The 20,699-nt window shown below is 40.5% G+C and overlaps 1 protein-coding gene across 5 annotated transcripts in view; it reads right to left on the bottom strand.

Annotated features, from left to right (window-relative positions):
- The window catches only part of MYOM1 (myomesin 1), a 95,533-nt gene that overhangs the window by 19,756 nt on the left and 55,078 nt on the right, over window positions 1-20,699 (bottom strand). For 3 of the 5 annotated variants that reach the window (XM_060277896.2, XM_035125929.3, XM_035125930.3), the window contains 15 exons: window positions 18,877-19,018; window positions 17,425-17,624; window positions 16,420-16,476; window positions 15,848-15,972; window positions 13,687-13,870; window positions 12,863-13,037; window positions 11,416-11,537; window positions 10,237-10,554; window positions 7,660-7,856; window positions 6,837-6,963; window positions 5,467-5,651; window positions 3,732-3,846; window positions 2,475-2,631; window positions 1,376-1,482; window positions 1,187-1,231 (listed from right to left, as the gene is read on the bottom strand). In XM_060277896.2, coding sequence (XP_060133879.2) covers window positions 1,187-1,231; window positions 1,376-1,482; window positions 2,475-2,631; window positions 3,732-3,846; window positions 5,467-5,651; window positions 6,837-6,963; window positions 7,660-7,856; window positions 10,237-10,554; window positions 11,416-11,537; window positions 12,863-13,037; window positions 13,687-13,870; window positions 15,848-15,972; window positions 16,420-16,476; window positions 17,425-17,624; window positions 18,877-19,018 — 2,256 coding nt within the window. The remainder of the gene's footprint in view (window positions 1-1,186; window positions 1,232-1,375; window positions 1,483-2,474; window positions 2,632-3,731; window positions 3,847-5,466; window positions 5,652-6,836; window positions 6,964-7,659; window positions 7,857-10,236; window positions 10,555-11,415; window positions 11,538-12,862; window positions 13,038-13,686; window positions 13,871-15,847; window positions 15,973-16,419; window positions 16,477-17,424; window positions 17,625-18,876; window positions 19,019-20,699) is intronic. The other 2 variants (XM_035125931.3, XM_088675400.1) reach the window with 1 other exon arrangement.

Genomic DNA, 20,699 nt, shown 5'->3' with positions numbered 1-20,699 from the left:
ATGTCCCTGATTTAGAGAAGCCGGCCTGGTTTCTGATTTGATCCTGGAATGTCCCACTTTTCCTTAGGACGTCCCTATTTTCACCGGAGAAATGTTTTAGGGTATGTAAACCCAAACAAGTTAATGCCACATGTGTCTGTGCTTGCATTAACCCGTGGGTGTAAGAAACACACACACCAAAAAACAGACTTTGTGCAATGCTACTTGTGTCATGCTGTCAGTTCTGAGGTAATTTTAGGCCCTTGTATGTAATTAGCTGTGAATATTTTAGCCTAAAATGGAACAGAAAGCAAGCATAGGAGCGGTGCAGCTTGGTAATTTTAGACCCTGGACTCAATAGTCTTAAGGAAGTAGACCTTTAGACAGTGATGTATTAGTTTAATTGTGCACTACACAACGAACATTTCTATTCTCTCCCTCCCTCTCCCACTGCCTTTCTACACTTCAGAAATCTGATATGTAAGAGCAAAACACACACAGCACCCCCCTCCCATGTTTGCCAATACTCTGAGCATGTGCAGCATTGCATTTTAGACTCAAATCACAATACTATAATGACTACAGGAATAAAAAACATTACAAATGCGAAAATGACATCCCTAACCTTGGGGGAACACGGAACAGAATCATGTGCTTGTGAAACTGTGACAGAAAAAGAGTCAAGCAAACATCCTGAGGAAGAGAATAGTTCCTGCTATGTGTGGATGTTAATCAGGCATCCATTAGAAGTTGATACCTGTAACAGGACCACATCAGACTGTCTCAAGCATTCATATGACCAGTGCGTTTTCTTCTTCAGGGGGTACTCAAAGGTACGCAGTACTGGTGCATCTTTTTGGTTGTTGTTAAAAAGTGTGGCACTTACTGAAACAACTTCACAGTACACAGTAAGTACCGGCACCTCCATAGCTGCCAAGTTATCCCTTTTTTAAAGGGAAATTCCCTTATGCTGAATAGGCTTCCTCGCGAGAAAAGGGAAAACTTGGCAGCTATGCACCTCTCTTTTTTGGTATAAAAGTGTGGCACTTTTCGTAACAACTTCATGGTGAGTACTGGCACCTTTTTTTTTAAAGGAAAAAAGCACTGTATAGGACTATCTAGCAGACTGATGCTTGGAAGCCCCTATTTAAAAATATGCCACAAACATTGATGCCTTTTCCCACTTAACTATTTTTTGGTAACTTACCTGGAAATTTGTGTTCATGGCTGAGTGCAAGCAGGCGTTTCATTTCTGCAAGAGAAAGGCAGATGTACATAGAAAAGAAGCCATTTGTTTGGCATATTGGCACATTTTATGGTATGATCATTCATTGTCATGTGACATAAGAGGCAAAGGGAAAGGATGACAGGAAGACGAAATAATATTGGTGCTCACCTTCCTCATCTAATGTATAGCTTGATGAGACTCCATCTGTGTCTGTTACAGTACAGGAGTAAATGCCCAAATCGTCTTCACTGAGATCTTTAAAGATAGCTTTTGACCTTTAAGACAAAAGAGCTTTGTTTAAGCAACCGATACAAGTTAAAATCAAATATCAGAGAACACCCACATACAATATCTGGCAAGTATGTGAGTGAGGTACTGTTAGCTCAGGTATTGAGGTGGATTTCATTTATTTTGATAGAATGTTTCAAGCAGTCAGAATTTAGGATGCAAGGATTTCTCAATTTTGGTTCTCTCAATTTCTCATTTTCCCTGTCTTAATTTCATTTTTTCACATTTTTTCACATTTTGCTTTTTAGAAAAAAAATCCTCACCAGCATTTTAGTGCAAATTTCTCCAAACACATTTTTATATGCAATTTTGACTAATTTACACATTTTTTGCAAGCAATTTCCCCTAATATATGCATTTTTAAAACACTGTTTGGAGAAATGCATTGCAAAATTTTGGTAAGCGTGAATTTTGAAGGATTGTGTATTGTTTCAGAGAGTGCAAATCTGATGGCTTTTGCTTTAAATGCAAGCTGATTTGAATCTCTAGTCAGAGCACAAACTACTGTGGTCTCATGGGCTAAATCTAAAGTGCTGTAAAATAACACAACTTGAGTGTTGAACCAAAAATCAGAAAATTAACATTCAAGAACCAAACTGGCCAATCTGTGACTGGATCTCCCTACACAATTCTATTTCCTAAATTTAGTCACAGGGATGGGGCAATTTAGACTGGGCCTCTGGCAGAGTGTGAGGGGGTCTAGCCTTTTCTCCTGTTGTGTGCTGCAGTCCAGATATAAAATGAACACATATCTGAACTACTGTTTGCCATGAAGAAGAAGAAAACACATACAGGCACAATATGCCTATGAGCCACTGAATTCTTTTCAATAACATGTATCATTTTGTACTACCAACAGTTTTAGACTGGTCAGACTGGAATCTCATTGCAATAATTTAATCTGCATGTGAAAAGAGCATAAAGAAAACAAGTAATGTGACCCCACAGAAGGAGTCCTTGCATTTCTGAAATTTCTTACTTTCCACCTTTGGTGTCAATGGCTAATCGCGAATCATCATCAATTGGTTCATAATTCTTGGACCAGATGAATTTAGAGTCTGCAGTCATCTGATCACATTCAAAGTTCAGAGAAATTACTCCATTGTCATCTACTTCAACCACAACTTCTTTTGTTCCTAGAAGATCAAAAGAAATCATTAAAAAAACTATTTTCTTCAGATGCTGAACATAAACAGAATATCGCCGTGGGGAGAAATTAACACAAGAAATTATTCACAAGAAAAAGAGGACACCTAGCTACAACAGACCCAAGGGATACAGTCTGATCCCAGGGGTGCCAACTTGAATAAAATATTGTGGGGGCCGAGGTAAGCCCCCCCTCAAATATTTTATTATGTGAGCCAAAGCCCCCACGGCCCCTAGGAGTTGGCTCCTACGCTGGCTTCGGTTGTCAAGCTAAGATTCAAAGATGGAAGAGGCAACTGTGGAAACAGTTTTCCACTTGGGGAGGTAGGATTCAGGTTTCCAAATGCCCACTGTGAAAACAGGATGCGGGATGAGATAGGCCTTTGGCTTGATCCAGCATGGTTCTCCCTGACAAGAAATCTAGTCACCGACTAGGGCTCAAAATAAAATGTATCAAAAAACAGAATAGGAGCTAAGAGAGGTGGAAATAATTCAAGCATAGTAAGGATGTGGATAGTATATAAGTAAAGGGGGAAAGTCCTCACTGCCTTAGAATATCCCCCCCCCCCCCCGGGGGGGAACCCACGGTGTCATTTGATAAACTGGTGAACAGTGCTTCAACTGACTCTTCACCAGTTTTGCAAGTTTGAGTTTGTGTACTTCATCTAACATTGTGCATTTTATATGCTGTCTAAAAATTTGAACAAATATTCAGTGGAACAATGATCCTAAATAATCTTTTGCTACCACCATTAAAAACCTAGGAAGGAGGACACTGGAGATTCAGGGTGGGATTTCTTCTCTTTCTAGAAGAGGAGAGCACATTTATGTCTACCCCATAGCTTATCCCCACAATCTCCTCTGATGTCTTCTTGCTTGTGGATTACATCAAATATGTGATGGGGTGGAGTGCAGTAGACTTGTCTAAGTCTTCTGTTATTTGAGAGGAGATGCAGGCACTTAAGGAGCTAGTGTAAGGTTCAGCTTCCTTTTCATAACTATAGTGCAGACAGTGTTTGTTTCTAATCATTCTTATATATACAGACATTTTTACTTTGCTCTCAGGGGAACCAATGAAACATGAACAAACCTGGTCGAGTTTCAGCTATTACAGGGTCAGTGGGATCTGAAGGTTTCCCAACTCCAGCTTGGTTTGCTGCTCGTACACGGAACACATAACTGGTGCCTTCTTTCAGGCCAGTGATCTATTGAAAACAAAATGCAGGAGAGCAGTGAGTGAATATTTTAGGCTGTGCCAACAGATTAATCATTTGTCCCTGAGCTGTGAAGACTTGTGTCCACCTGAACTACATTGTTGCCATTCACAAGATTTGCTTGACAAAGCACTCAAGATGGAGCAGCGCACCATGAACTACTGGAATGCTCCCATGTTATTATAATTCTTAGCAGAGACTAAGTAGCAGACTAGAGTCATTGGATGCTTCTTATCCATAGTTCTAGAGAGGAACAGCTGCATGTAGAGATACAACCAGCTACCCTGTCATCTCAGGTATTTTCCTTAGAACTGAAATGCAATGCCCTTGTAGGCACAGGCATACAGACTGTGCACCGCACTATTCACAAAGATGAAAACAGATTTTAATTGTGGTACAAAAACCAACACCACAAATTTAATAAACTACTATGGAAATGTTTTCTAATAACTACACTAGTTTTTTACCTGAGCCTTTAGTTTAGCCTTTCTCTTCCCATTGTAGAAGCTGGTTGTCTTATTTTGTTTCTTACTCTGAAGCTATTTCCAACTCATTGAATAGAATTTCTTGAATTTGTTACTTCCTTTATTGCCTATCAGTATGTAGCTCTTTTCTTCGTTCCCTAGATACCACTTCTTTAGGAGTGGTTATAACTTCAACTTGTTCCAGCAGGGTGGGATAACATTGCTTTTGATAACATTGCTTTATTTGTTTGGTTCTCACAGTTCACTTTTCATGCCATCTTCTACATTGCTTCATGTGCTAGAACAGCCCCTTTCACACCATTACGGCAAGTCTCTCTTCCTTCTTTAAGGTCTTAGAGCCCCAACCCTTCCACAACACCTTAGCTTCACCCTTAATGCCCACCTCCCTACTCTTTATGAAAATCTTTTGCCTCCCTTCTCTTTTTTCCTGGTGCATTGACTAGCTTGGACATCCATTGGGCAGGCTGTGCTCATTTGTGATGCGAGTAGTAATCTGTCAACTCCTGGATATTCACGGGTTCCCCATCCCCAATATAGAAAATTATCCAGCCAAACCCAAGCATAGGTTTAAGTCCCTTTTGGGAGCGATTTCACAATATGTGTAATTCTCACATTGAAACCAACAGGATTTAAAAGTGCTTAGCATTGGTTAGACTTTGCCCATCCTTGGAAGGGAATCAAGACTCTAAATGCAGATAATCTTATGTTTAGGACCAGTTCTATGAAACTGTATATTCAAATGTTATAGAAATAGAAATCATAAATTTGTGGTAAAACAAGATGACATGGTGTGGTGTATATATATAAAAAAGAGCCATCTTGTCATATAGTTTCCAGCACATATCTGAACAGAATGCTCATGAGCTTGAGTGGCTCATTTGTTCAGCAAATATATGCAACCACTGAACACGTCATCCTATTTGCTTAACACTCTACTTCTATTTCTGATGTAGTGAATCAGATTTCCTCCCGGTGCAACTGCAGTAGATTTTTATGGGTGTGACTGAAGGCACAACAGTTCCTAAGCAATCTAAAATCACAAGGAATTCCCAGAAAAATGAAATGCGTAACAATTAGGGTTCAGGATCAGTTATCATACAATTATTTGTTCCCTAAACTGGTTTACCTTGAAGAATTTGTTTGCAACAGCTTTCTCGTTCACACTCCTCCAATGTTCCTCTGGTGCATCTGTTTTTTTCATGTCAACATAAAAACCGGTTACAGGACTTCGGCCAATGTAAATTGGTGGTTTCCACAATATAACCAAAGAATCTTTCCTAACTTCACTGCATGACAAATCATGGGGTGGCCCTGAAAGATAAGCAAATGACAGAAGAATACAACTGAGGTCACAATAGTGATTAGCACACAATACAGAAATAATAATAAATAATAATAACATCAACAACAACAACCTTTAATCAAATTGTGACCTAAACTTGGCTCACATTACAGAAGAAAATGATGTCACCATGACTTTCATCTCTCCTTATCCATGCTACATCACCATGAAACAAGAGCATCCCATTTTGGATATTTGTAAACTTCAATTTGCTTGGCAAATTTTGGAGAACCAAATAGGTGTTCATATTTAGAAAAGCCCTAAATTGAGGTCATATTAAAGGCTGTCCAGGCTCCTGGCTCAAAATCCAACAGTGGGTGCTCTTACTTTTGAGTAAAGAAAGTATTTGTATTAAGACAGATTAACGGTATAGACCCAGCAGCTACAGAAGAGCCATTTTATTTACAGAGCTCACAAGGTTAGCCGAGATGGACCCAATCTAGGAACAATGGCCAAGGAACTTGAGTTCAGGGTCAGTTACAAGAAGCTCAAGGCTGCAAGAGAGTGAGGTGTTCTAATAACTTTTCCATGTTCACCAATTCAGCTTTGAAACTGAAGTGGGCATAGCCGAGTGCCTGTTTCTACATCAGCAGCTAGCCTGCAAGCAGGTACATAGTCTAGCTGGAAACATATAATCCCTTCTCCTAAGGTGGCACCTGGTCCTGGGAGAGAGCATCGGACCCACCTGCTCGGCAACTCTAGGCTGCAAACCCAAGTCCTCCCCAGATTCCGACAATGCTCTCTTCCAGGGGAAGGAGCTAGAAGTCCTATTTCCGTATTAGAGCCAGATAGGATTGGGAGAAGGGAAGGGCTCGTTCTTGCCTCGCCCTCCCATCGTTCTTATCTTCCTCCAGAGCCTGCCATCCTGGGGCTGAGCCCGATGGAACCAAGGAAACCATGACAAAGGCCCTGAAGATAGTAGGAAATATCTGCAAAATCTAACCTGGGAAACGGGAACGTCTGGTAACCTTAGTTTATCACTCACGGGAGCATTTTTTTTCTAACAGCAAGTAGCCTGTTAGGAGCAGACATAAATTGCTATCCCAGTTGGCATACTGTATATTTCCTTCTTATCTTGTGGAAAGTTCAATTTGGCATGTCAGATTGAAGAAGGCTCTTCCTACCAACTCTAAAGACCCCTTACTGCTTCTAACCTGGAACAGCAATGGTCCATTCTTCACATTTGAAGGACTTGCTAGCTGGAGAAGGAGGGCCAAGGCCAGCTAGGTTAGCAGCAGCCACTTGAAACTGGTATGTCATATTTTCCTTCAAGTCATGGAGCTACACCATGGATAGGGGAAAAAAAAGTTAATAAGGCATGCAACATTTTAGTGAACAATTCATTCATCTTTAATGTTGCAAATGATACTTTATATTGCCTTCATATATAGATATATAGATACACACAGAGAGAGCTAGCTAGCTAGATGATAGATAGATAGATAGATAGACACACATATATAGAGCCATTTAATTTGCCTGATTTAGAAATAGTCGTAACTTGCACCTTCTATTTGCATCAGGCTTAAGATCCTATAATGACATAAGTCAAGCAGCTTTCTGATGCTGTCAACCCATCCATGCATTGCTTTTTAATTTATACCTACAAAAGTATAGACTACACAGACACAGAGAACATATCCAATACACTAATTAGGTCTGATAACTGCAAACAAAACTACATTAAGAGAAGGAAATATAACAGAATGCGTACAATTAAAATAGCACGCAGAGCAAAATAAATAAATAAATCATATTATAGGTTTGGATCCAAAAATAAATTAACCTAAGGAGCACATGTAAGGTAAGGTTCTTGTCCCCTTTCTACCAGCAACCACCTGCACCACCAAAAAGCCTCTCCAAAGTGTTTGGATGTGGGGCACTTGAATAACATGGGAAGAAGGTGCTTGGGGAGCAGGTAATGCCAAAAATCAGGCAGAGGTCTAGTGTCTAGCAGTAATAAAACCAATCTCTTACCCTGTATGCCCTCTCACTAACTGCCTTAATGTTAGCTTCTTTCCACTCTCCAGGTTTTCCACCAATCACTTCCCGGTAATTCACATAATAGCCAGTTATATCAACTCCACCCACAGTTTTCGGCTGTTTCCATCCAAGGACCATTGAGTCATGAACGCTTTCAAGCACCGTGATGTCATATGGTGGAGATGGAGGAGCTGTTTTTAAAGGGAATAGTTTATAGTTATGACAGAAGAGTTCAGTTAGTCAAATCAAACATTTGTTTGGATTCAGATCTCTCCCAAACAAAATTCCAGCAGTCCACAGAAATACTTCCTGGATAATGAATACAGGCTTCCGAAATCCATGTTATGCAAGAGAAGAGACCTTTTGGAACTTGCTATTTAGGAAAAAAATGTGACCTAGGGTGAGTGTGACTTCAGCTCTTAAGAAATAATAAGTCTACTTCAAAACAATGAAAATGTGGAATGAAAATCATGGTAGAATTGTGCTTTTAAAATGGCTGGAGATGTCAGTGATCTATGTTCTTTTGCTGAATTCATTCCCACCCCCTTACAGTTTTAAAAATAAAACAATAAAACCAACCCTCTTCATGTTTGATTGTATAATTGCACATCTTGGCATACCTACCTTACAGAAAGTATATGCACATCATAAGACAGCAGACTAACTGGAGGATAACTGAAAATATTTGGAGCAATGCTTTTATATATGGTAAGAAAGAACGAAGGGAATATCTTTCCAATCACAACATTCATGTGTGATATTTTCTTCCTGTAACTGCAATGCCATGTTGATATAGACCTTATCTGTCACTGGTCATTATTAATTATGGTCAGATTTCACCTCTTGGATGGTGTTATGGTGGGAATTCCACCATTCAATTTATTATTCTTTTTTTTTTTTGCAAAAGTGTATCATATCCCAACTTGATTTAATTAGAAAAAGGAACTTACTAGGGAGTCTTTGCAATCAACTGTGTGGATTTTCACAAGATCTATGGGACAAGCTGCGCCTAAAGTCCATTTGTAAAAAAGAAATAAGAACCGGTAACCAGATGGAGCAAGGATTTTTCAGCAGGTGCCTTGAGGTTAGGCGAATTATCTGCTGCTGAGGTCCATCCCCCTGCTTACCTATGTGGCCTTCATTAAACAAAGAGGTTTGTTACTTTCAATTGGATTTAGAGGTTGAATTGAGGTCGCTGTTTGGCCTTTTGGATGGATTTAGAATTGTAGTCTTGGAGTGGTGTGTGTGTGCGTGTGCGTGTGCGTGTGTGTGTGTTGGAACTTGTATTGAATCTGATGGGATAAGATGGGGAACGTTTTCCAATAAATAAGATTTAATTATGGCTCACTGAATTTACTGTTACCATAACATGTTTGTAGAAACGGTCTGTAATCCAGGTCAGTATATTCAGGTATGTGTGAACTGATGCATTAGCAACCATGCCTCAAAGCGAAGGCTTAAATTAGATCATAGGCCTATCTCAAATCTATTCTTTTATAATCTACGGTATGCTGTGTATAGTATTTTGCTGTTCTGTTTAATAGACTAGAATAGCAGGCGGATCTTCACTATCTCCCTGGAGAGTATAGATTCGCATCTTGCACTTAATTGTAAGCCACCTTCTGCCTATGCAGGTTTAAATGGAATGTGAATATTCTGCTTTTATGATGTGAAAAACAAGTATGGGGCCTGTCTGCTCTGCTGTCCTAGGTACTACTTATAGACTTAAATGCCTTTAGTATTTACTCTGATGGTTTCAGATGGGCATTGCTTTTCTCTATTTGGTCAGATCCTCAATGGGAAGAAACAATCTGATCCTAAAAACTACTACTGCTGACCCCTCTCTGGTGGTTGCCAAGGTCCCCTGACCCTCCCAATTCTGTATTGGTTCCTTTTTTTAAAAAAAAATATAAGTTACCTTTCCCTTTTTTTGATCTTGTTTGTTTCTTTGCCTGTTTCTTTCACTGGTTGCCTGCAATTTTGTCTGTGTTTTACTCATGGTTGTGTGTGTCAATATATTGTATTTTTGTGGGGTTCTGAACTTTTTTATTCTGTGAAATGGGTATTTTGCAGACTTTTAGATTGCCAACTGTGCCTCCAGGCCTCAAAAGATTGGTAAATTCCGATCTACTAGGTAACAAAAATGGTGATGATATACCAAACAATGATTGTGTGTCCAACTTGATCTTCCCTTTTTCACTTCCACTGTACCATGATTTTGCAAAAAATAAATACAAAGTGCTAAGAAAGCATAAATGTCACCAAGCTGATACTGATGTGACATACGTAATTTTTTTTTACAATTAGAATAATTCTAAACCACAATAATCAATTAGCAGATGAATGCAATATGCAAGCTCGTTGTTAGATGCAACATACATATGTGCCATAGCTCTAATTGCCAGTGTACATAATGACCTTTGATAGAGAGCAGAGCATTTATTAGATGGAGATGGTGGAAAATGTAGCATTGGCAAGGATGAGTTTTCGGAGCTTGGATGATCACAGATGATTAAGTGTCTGAAATGAAGGCGCTAAATGATGAAAGCACCGCATATGACCAACGCTCACCTATATCACCTTTCTTTTTCATTCTCTGCAGTGCTGAGCGGTCCTCAGGATGAGACTTACTTGCCTGCTTGTTGGCTGCTTTTTGTGATGAAGGAGATGGAACTTTTTCACTCACTTTATTGTCTGTCGGACTCCTCTGCTTACCAGAGCTATCGGGCACTGTTTGCCTGTTAGGTTTAGCATTGCGTTTTAACAAAGCATCTGTGTCAAAGATAGGCTGGGAGGACTCATGCATGCCTTCCCAGTTGGCAGTGTGGTCTGTTAGCCCATCAGCTTTACCACTTAGTCCAGGACATACATCATGAAGCAATCCTCCCCCTAAAATTGCCAGAAAACAACAAAGACATTTGAAATTAGAGTCCATTCATTCCCAGTTCTCCATTATTCAAATGAATGAAGAAATGGACACTAAGCATGACAGAGACAGGACATTCAAAAGTTACACCCACAGACAATACACTGTATGGTTTGATTTATATGAAATTGTCGTCAGCATATAATACCATACACCTCAGCAGTTAATACTTGCATGCTGTTAAGATTCTTCTGAATGTTAGACTGAACAATGTCCATTATATTGAAAGTACTACATTAATGTTCAACTATTTGGAGGGATATATGATCTGTTAAAGAAACTTCAGAAGCATGTTACACAGATGATCCCAGGAGTTGCAAAGTTCTTCAGTTACGAGGATTATTAATGCACGGATCATTCCAAATATCTCAACAGTAAAATACAATATAAATAAAAAGACTTCGGAACATGAAGACACAAAAATCATTGTATTACTGGAGTCAAGCAATGAAGCAAATTAGGCATGTAAATTAACAAGCATATTTTTGCGAGCTAGGGCATGTTAGAGGTGAAATATATACCACTGCATGAAATCAGACTGCCAGGTCATTTGAGAGAATGATGTGAGGTGAACTTATTTTCTATACACAGTTACAGGGAACACACCCAAGGAAGTCTGGGATGGTGAAGGTGAGAAGTCTACAAGTGCATGGTGACTGGATGATGACTGTGAAACGATGAAAGTGAAATACAAAATATTACCAATGCATAGTCAATGTGCACAAACAGTACTGCAAATAAATATTATTAGTTAATTGCACCCCTGTCTTTAATACTCGTAATGCTGTTTTCCACTTCTGGTATAGGAATAAGAGGTCACTTACCAATAGCTGCCTTGACTTCAATGGCTTCTGACTCCTGCGAATACTCACTGAGTCCTGCTGCATTAACAGCTCTGACACGGAAAATGTAGTGATCTCCAGTAGTAAGTCCATGGCAAGTAAATCTAAAGTAGAACACCACTAATGACTGCGCCATCAGATTTCAGATTTTCCTCTTTTATTGAGCCCTTCTATGATACGCTGCATTTGGACCCCACTCTTTAAAAGTTCCAAGAACCCCAAGGTATGGACTACAAAGGCTATCTCAGAGGGGGCAGCACTGTATTACTGTGTTCTGGTTCAGTTTTCATAAGCAAGCATTTCGGCAGGACTATGTATTTAGAAGGGAAGACAGGAAAAACAACCCCAGCTTGTGTTTCAGATTACAGTGGTACCTCGGTTTATGAACACAATTGGTTCCGGAAGTCTGTTCATAAACTGAAGCGTTCATAAACTGAAGCGAACTTTCCCATTGAAAGTAATGTAAAGTGGATCAATCTGTTCCAGACGGTCCGCGGAGTACTTAAACTGAAGCGTTCATAAACTGAAGCGAACTTTCCCATTGAAAGTAATGGAAAGTGGATTAATCCGTTCCAGACGGGTCCGCGGAGTACTCAACCTGAAGCGTACTTAACCTGAAGCATGGGTGTAATTGGTTCCGGAAGTCTGTTCATAAACTGAAGCGTTCATAAACTGAAGCGAACTTTCCCATTGAAAGTAATGGAAAGTGAATTAATCCATTCCAGATGGGTCCGTGGCGTTCGTAAACTGAAAATTCGTAAACCGAGGTGTTCAAAAACCGAGGTTCCACTGTACTTGCAATTATTCCTTGTACTTATTTCTTTAATTTTTGCTAATTCAATGCTTCTACCTACTGTAAGGGAAATATTCTAAACATGAAATGGGCCTATGCATTATGTATGCCAAGGACACAGATCCTGTTACTGTAAACTGTATTTGGATAACATTGCTATTGTTATTATGAGGTTGTTTATTTTAAGAAGCAGGGGAAATGCTCTTAAAATAGACTCCCTTTTGGCAATCCCATCTTCAATACAGCCTTACAGAGATTGTTGCCCCTGCATCAGTGAAATCACAAATGGTGCTCCTGTACATTCTTCTCTAAAAATAAAACATATTTCTCTGGATGAGATATTATAACAACTATTGGGTAAAATCCAAGAGTGTCTGTCCTTCAGCAGATGTCCTCTTTTGCAACAATAGCCTTATTATAATTATTCACTTTGTGCCAGCAAATAAGTGATTAGAATTGGAAATGCCAGTTGCTGTAGAAGCATAATATCACAAACCACAACATTATTCCAAAGACATTAATTTGAAGTTGAGGAAAGGTACTCTTTAACTTCGAAGTATTTTTTAAAATCTGGCAAGCTGTCTTTTAGCACATAAGAAAAGTTCGAGCTTCCCAGCCAGCCATTAATCTACTTACCTTGTGCCTTTCACAGGATTATTGTTGCATGGTTCCCAGTGACCAGATCCGACTTTGCTTGCTTCTACATAATATCCAATCAACTCTTTTGCATCTTTGGATTCTGTCCAAGTGACAACTACTGAGGTGTCTGTATTTCTGACAGGTATAAGATGGCTAGGAGGACTAGGAATATCTAAAGACAAAGTATAAAAAATATCAAAACAAGTTAATGGTCACCATTGTTAACATTAATACACCGGATACCTACGTTTCTGTTACTTGTGCTAAATGTAATGCTGGAATCTATCAAGTGGCTAATAATTAGAGGAAAATGTGAGCAGATCATATCTTTTGTGTACAGGTACCTCAATTCTTATGCTTCTTTTAATTACGTGATAGCAGCTTTGCATGGGTGTGTGCATGGGAATGAATGAATGAATAGTGGAGGAAATCCACTCTCCATTTATTTGTTCCCCACACCCCCATACCCTGATCTGCGGGCTTATCTGTGGGCTTATTTGTGGGCTTTGGAGAGGTGGTGCGAGGGCTCTCCTACCACCTTCCCAAAGCTGGAGAAACACTTACTAGGCTTACAGAAGGAGAAAGAAGGACTTCAGGACCCTGCCAAAGCCCTCCCACCTCCTTCCCAAAGTTGGGCAAGCAGCCCTACACCTTGACTGCGTTAGGAGAGATACTGCAGTGAAACAGCATTGATCACAAAGTTTGGGTTGAACTTAAGGCTATGTGAAAAAATGAAAACATGTAAAAGCCAACACACTCCCATTCAAGGGAGAAAAAGAAACAAGTTCATAAAAATACTGTGGCCTGCACTGTACACTTACCAAGTTTGTCACGAACCACAGTGGCTTCAGTGGCTTCTGAGGGCTCACCAATTCCAGCTGAATTACAGCAACGGACACGGAACTGGTAGGACTTCCCTTCAGCTAAGTCAAAAAGTGCAAAGCGAGGGGACTTTACAGGTATCTCAGTGTTCACTCTCTGCCAGTTTTCGGTTCCTGCAACACACTGAAATGGGAAGTTCAGAATTGGACAAAATCAGTATCTTACAAGAAACTTTGCAGCTGTTCAGCAGATAGTAGCAAATTATTCACATTCTTACAGGGATTCATTGTGCTTCATCATTGAGTTGGAACACACTTTTCATGGTGGGAGACTTGCAGCTTAGGGTGTTTCTAATGGAAAGCAGATTTGCCAGCTGCAGCAAAAATGATCAGATGCTACGTGGATAATATTCTCTTACCTAACTTTATCTTAGAGACTAACTATAACCTCTCTTGAGGTAATAAAGCATGTGTATTTGGTGGATAATCATGATTACATTTGGTTGAACATGAGCAGTGGAATTACACCACAGTAATTTTGTTTGGGGGGGGGGAGATGTAAACAAAAAACAAAAAAACCCAGTGGCTTCCATCCTAAAAAACAAATCTTCTGCGAGCAGGTCAAGGAAAAATCTGCAATCTTCAGAAGTGGGTTTGGGGAACAGTAGGAGACAGTGGGAAAGTTCACTTCTGCAAGCTTCCTTCTGGATACAGTTCTCAGGATCCAACTCATTAAGCATTAGGAAATATATCTCAAGGGGCGGGGTTTAAAAGTCAGTGAGGCGTAATGGTTAGAGTGTTGGACTAGGACCTGGGAGACCAGGGTTTGAATCCCCACTCAGCCATGAAGCTCACAGAGTGATCTTGGGCCAGTCACCATCCCTTAGCTTAACCTACCTCACAGGGTTGTTGTGATGATGAAATGGGGAGGAGGAGAACACGCACACCACCTTAAAATCATTGGAAGATATAGGGTGGTATATAAATGTAATAAATAAATAAATGAAAACTTGGAGAACAAGTTTTTAATCCTGATGTGACTTCTGAGTTAGGCTCCCCATCTTTGGGAGAATAGGTTTGGGGTGGGAATCACCATCAGCCCCATAGGTCCTTACTAACCTGGACACACCAGTGCAAGAGGAGCCCATTATGCCAGTGCTACTTCATTCTATGGAGCTTGAGTTGCCATCCTCTTGACAGCAAGGACTCCAGTGCAGAAGCCTTAGTGGAGCTATGGCCTCTCCAAAACTGTGTTGAAGCTGATGACTCTTAAAGCAGGCTAGGTCCCCTTAAATAAGGCTGCCGTACATCCAGATTTCCCTGGACATTACTGGGATTTCAAAGGTGGAATTGATGTCGGGGGGGGGGGGTTGGATTTCTGAAAGAAAGCTCAACTTTTGGTGTCCTGGTTTTTACTTTTTGTGGCAACCCTACCTTAAAGGAAGCTCTTATGACTGAAGGCAGAGCTAGAGTCCCGCAGTTCCTATTTAGGGCTCAGTCTAAGGTTGAATTGTGTTGGGACAACATTTGAGCTCTGTTCTTACGAAGCCACCAGCCTGAGCTCCACAGAGAGCAAAACCTGGACGCTGCCCTGCTGAGCCTTGCTGAGCTGTTGTCTTCAATGTGTCCCCACTGGGTCCAGAATCCTCATATCCAAGGCCATTGCTTGGAACAGAACATACCCATTCCCAACTATGCTACTCATCAGTTCGTGTGAGCACAGACGGCTGCTCTTATTTTTAGACAGGATTCTAGTTAAGACTGAATCTATTTCTATACTGCATTAAGAAAAGGAGTTCATGACAAAAGGACTTGACCTACTTGTGAGCTTCCCACAGGGATTTGGTTGGCTAACAAAATGTTAAACTAGACGAGCCTTTGGCCTGAACCAGCAGGTCTCTTCTCATGTTCTTATGAGGAAAAGAAACAGAAAACCCATCTCAAAAATATGCTTCTGCTGCCTATTCAATATTTTCCTTTCAGTTTGATGCCCCCCCCCCAATCTTAACACTAGTTGGAGATTTTTGTCTTTGATGTGGAGTGGGGGAGAAATCAAAAAGAAAAAAGAAAAAGGTACCAGCCTGATGTTCTTCATCTGAGGATAAAATGTGGCTTGTGGGGAAATGAATGAGAAAACTATGCTCTGGCACTGTAGCTTTACCTTTTCAACGAAGTACATGACACCCTCATGGCCCCGCTCAAACGGAGGTTTCCAACCGAGCACAATATAGTTCTTTGTGGCTTCTGTAACATGGAGGTCTAAAGGTGGTCCAGGAACAATGCCCTCTGTATAAAAAGAGTGAAGAAAGAAAGGCCTTCATATATTTAATGACATAAATTGAAACTACCACAGAGGAGCAGAGCAGGCAGCCTGCAAAACTATTGATGAAGCTCGTTTCTGTGAGATCAAGCAATTTGAGGTCAGAGATTTAGACACTTTATTTCTCTCAAGAATATAGATCTAAAAGGAATTTTCGAACCAACACAATTTCCACAGGTGTGCTTTTTTCATATAGGTGGGCACAAGTTGTTGCAAAATTCGATATTCCTGGTTATTTTAAATTTCAGGAGAATTATCAGCTGCCTCACAGAACTAGTTTGTAGGAAAGTTTTCTTGAGGGAAATCGTGGCAAATAAAAGAGATGGCAGCCAGTTTAAAATCTGCAATGCAGACATGCGCTAAAAGCTAAATAGAATTCCGGTCATCGTCCTTTCAGAAGAACTTTTGCTCACCTGTAGGTTCCTCCTCAGTGACAATAATCTGTCCAGTCCAGGGGGCAGAGGGATGACCTGAAACAAAGTCAGAGCTTAGGCAGACGTGGGTATATGTGGGAAAGCACTGCATCTTACTAACACAATTGCTTTTTAAACAAGAGTTCCTAACTATGACAGCACCATTTCATTAAGTAAGAGAATGTCTTAATCATTTCTAGTTGCTGGCAGAGAGCCTGCCTCAAACACAGTGCATCAACATTCTGGCTACAATGGTTACTGAACTAAGTTGAAGCTTTGTAGTTTTAGATCTGGAAACAAACTAATTCAATATACATTTGAACCAGGATTAAATATATTCCTATAGAATGAAGAATCAATCCTCTCTACCACAACATGATTGAAAAGAGAGCTTAAAAAGCCACACAACTATATATAGAAGGTATTCCTTGCTATCTTGAAACACATGAGAACTGAAAGAGAATACTTCAACACCATCCCAGCCATGGCCAGCCAAAAATGTTGAAGTGGGTGCATTTTAGATTAGAGCTCCGGTGTGAGATGAACCCTTGGCAGCATAAAGAATTATTCAGATAAACCTCAGTACGTATCGAGGTTAAAAAGCTTCCTTTGACTATGAAGGCAAGATATTGGCAAGTCTATCTGACTATGAGTAGTATGAAACAAGAACATTTAAAGGACTGGATAAAAACACTGTGCATGTTAGAACATTGGGCTGTCATTCAAAATGTGGTCTCTGTTATGGTAAAATTAGCTACCACAGCTTGTTTCTGGAGAGTGTGTTCCAGGGCTGGTCCTGATGCTGAGTATATCAGATAGATAAGTGGGGGATGCAAAATAAGTGTTGGGAGAAATATGGAAGTTTGGTCTTGGCAAATCCTAATTTGCATGATGCAGAATTTGCTTTACTCTTGCTCCCTCTAGTGGAAGGACTCTTTGGTCACAACCTTCACAAATTCAAAATTTCCAACCTCTCGATGGGATGAATATTAGGAAGACTCTTACTTCTAAGTCTGGCCCTATCGGCAGGATCCAGGGCTGCTACAGGCTCTGAAATCCGGGATGGAATGCTCACGCCAGCATTATTCACAGCTCGGACTCGGAATATGTAGGAGCGCCCTTCTATTAAACCTGTGACTGGGAAGCGAGCAAACTTCACTGGTGTCTCATTGCACTGGGACCAGTGGGTAGTACCAACTTCACATCTGGAAAACAAAAACAAAACTGTTTACAATGACAAAGAGAAGTTACAAAGCTATTCCAGAATCTCCCCCAATACTTGCTCGTGTAATGCTGGCTTGAATATATATATTTGCTCTTGGGTGGGTGGAAGGGTGGAATATAGAAATAAACTGGAACTCAATTACTTTGTGTGGATGCTGACATGTCACTCTCCTTGCAGCCTTTTCAGGAAGAAAAAGAAAAGAACAACCATTTCCTTAAAACAACACTGTCAGCTAAGAACACCCAAATGCATACTAAACATGGAGAAGGGGTGCTGTTTGGTCTCCCTTTCCTCTTGATCAAGGGTAATGTCAGTTCACTTGCTGAGTCACTCCAGTCTTTCTCTGTAGACAAATGTGTATCAAAATGTCAGGTGTGCATAGCAAACTGTATTGCATGAAGTGGCCTTTATTCCCTCAGTTGACCCAAGTAAAATTTTAATCCCAAAGGATTATAAATACAGCGGTACCTCGGAAGTCGAACTGAATCAGTTCCGGAAGTCCGTTCGACTTCCAAAATGTTTCGGAAACCAAGGTGCAGCTTCTGATTGGCTGCAGGAAGCTCCTGCAGCCAATTGCCAGCCGCGTCAGCCGCGTTGGACGTTCAGGTTCCAAAGAATGTTTGCAAACCGGAACACTCACTTTCGGGTTTGCGGCGTCGGGAGCCAAAACGTTCGAGTTGCAAGGTGTTCGTCAACCAAGGTATGACTGTACAGTAATGTGACATGAGCACCCTGAACACCTTCTTCTCCACATGTTCACAGTGCATTGAGGAAAAAGCAAGACACTACCATGGGCACTAGCCTGGGTTTCTGCACATATAGACAAAGTTATGAGAAGAGGCACCTATCTACATACAGCTCATGGTGCATTCAGACACTCCTGTGTACATTAAGAAGTTGGGGATAGTGCCAGCAGGGCACACGAGATATGGCAACATCATGGTGGGGCCAGTGATGTGATGCACATTCCATACAGCAAATAGATGGAGGAAAAAGGTATGGAAAGGGGCTATGGTTCGATATGGAGTAATTAATTTGCACTGGCTACTAACACATGTCTCAACAACATTTGCTAACCCACATTCTTGACCATATTAACTTGCTGCCATAAGAAAAAGGAGAAATAAAATATCAAATTAATAATGCAGAAGGTGCGCTGATATTTTCCAAAAGCAAGAGATCTTTATGGTCCCAGAGATCAGAAGTAATTTCATTCTGGCACAAATACTAACTTATCAATGAAGTATCCCAAGATGGGACTTCCTCCATCAACAGCTGGTTGTTTCCAGGAGATGATGACATAATCCTTGTTAGCATCCAAACACTTCACATCCAGAGGAGAACCAGGGGCTCCTGCTATGTCGGCATCAGCATCTATATAGATGAATGCATGCATTTTTAAAATAACAATTGAAAGCTATTGTTCAAAGGCACAATGTGTTTCTGCTTGCATCAGAAGTGGAAGTTTTAGAGCACAGTTCTAAATCTTCACTAATTTAGGTCTGTGATAGAGTGATTTAGTTAGACTGATTTAGACAATGGGGATTCACCTAACAAGTCTTGTCAGTGAAATCCCTGTGCAACATCCTCGACTTGCACAATGGGGATTTCCCCCCTTTCCTCTCCTCATAGTTCCAAAATTGACTGGGCAGCTGAGAGAACCCCCAGAACAACATGCAAGGAAAGGGCGTATATAATTCCTTCTTGCAAGCTGAAATGCTTGTGCTTATGAGACGTTTGACATAGTGTGACACTGAATTTCTCCCATAATGACCCAGTGACTGACTTGACATTTGGACCTGGTTCCATGGTTCTAGCCTGGTACTCTAACCGCTATACCTCACTGGCTTTCACATGTTCCTTTTAATTATTTTAAATTAGACCCTGGATTGTATCACCTTTCCTTTTATAAAACGAATCACAGAAATTTGTAATTGCAAGGTCTATTACAAGCTTATTCAAAGGATTATTCTACAGTGTAATGAGCTATATGTGTAAGCCACACTTATGTAGAATTTTTAGAAGCTAAACAACATAGGAGACTAAATTGTTTTTAGAACTTCATTCTCATTTGCAGCATAATACACATTTTATGAAACTCTATGCAGTGGCGGACTTTGGGCTCTTAAATTTCTGTGGCACCCTATGTGATGCTAAAATCCAGTGCCTTCCCACCTCTCTCCCTCCATTCTTCAGCCTTTTTGTGGAGCCCCCTGCAGCACAGCTGAACCAGTTGCAGTACCTTAAAACCACGTCTGCTCTGTGTCCTTTTACAAGCTTGTAAAAGGGGAGAATTCCACTATCTTTCCAAGAATGATGTATGAAGAGAATTCACTTATTTCAGTACACCACCACCACCACCCCACATCTACTCCTGACATTTCTCTATTTCCAGTCAAAATGGATTTGTAAACAACCCTACACTTACCTGAGAGCAAGTCCCATTGGAAGCCTATAGGGCTTAATTCTAAGAAGATGTGCAAAGCACTGGACTCCAAATCAATTTTGATTGATGGGGAAACTCAAAAGTACCCACTGGAAGTTAAACTTTCCAGGGTGTTCTAGGATCACATTGCTTATTAATGTGAAAGGAAAACACTTTAAAGATCTAGCGGAGTCCTTACATGAAATGAATAGCTGCTTGCTAGTATCAATATTTTAGCTGATTCAGCAGCTCCAATTTTTTTGTGTGTGAACTCCCCAATGACCACAGCCCCTGGAGATTTCCTATAATTTGTTACCAAGTACAGTTTGCTTATGTTCTACAAGAGGGCCGTTAGCCGCATTTCCCTAGGTTCTGCTGAACAGGGCAAACTGGCGCCATTCTGGGCTTGGCCATAGAGCCAAGAATTTGAAGAGCCTCCAGGGTCCGCATTGCTCTCTTCAGCTGCCTTTAGCAGCTGAGACTGATATAGAGTCACTGCATGAACCAGTGAAATGTGATCACACAAACACTTGTTCATGAGGCATTCATTCAAGCACTCGTTAAAGGGACACTCCCTCCAGGAGAAACTGTATCCATTGTGCAAAAGTTTAACACAAACCAAATCAAATG

The sequence above is a fragment of the Zootoca vivipara genome, chromosome 8, assembly GCF_965207765.1.
Source record: "Zootoca vivipara chromosome 8, rZooViv2.hap1.1, whole genome shotgun sequence".
Taxonomy (NCBI): Eukaryota; Metazoa; Chordata; class Lepidosauria; order Squamata; family Lacertidae; genus Zootoca; species Zootoca vivipara.
The sequence above is the reverse complement of the archived record's forward strand: the minus strand, read 5'-3'. Positions and strand labels throughout refer to the sequence as shown.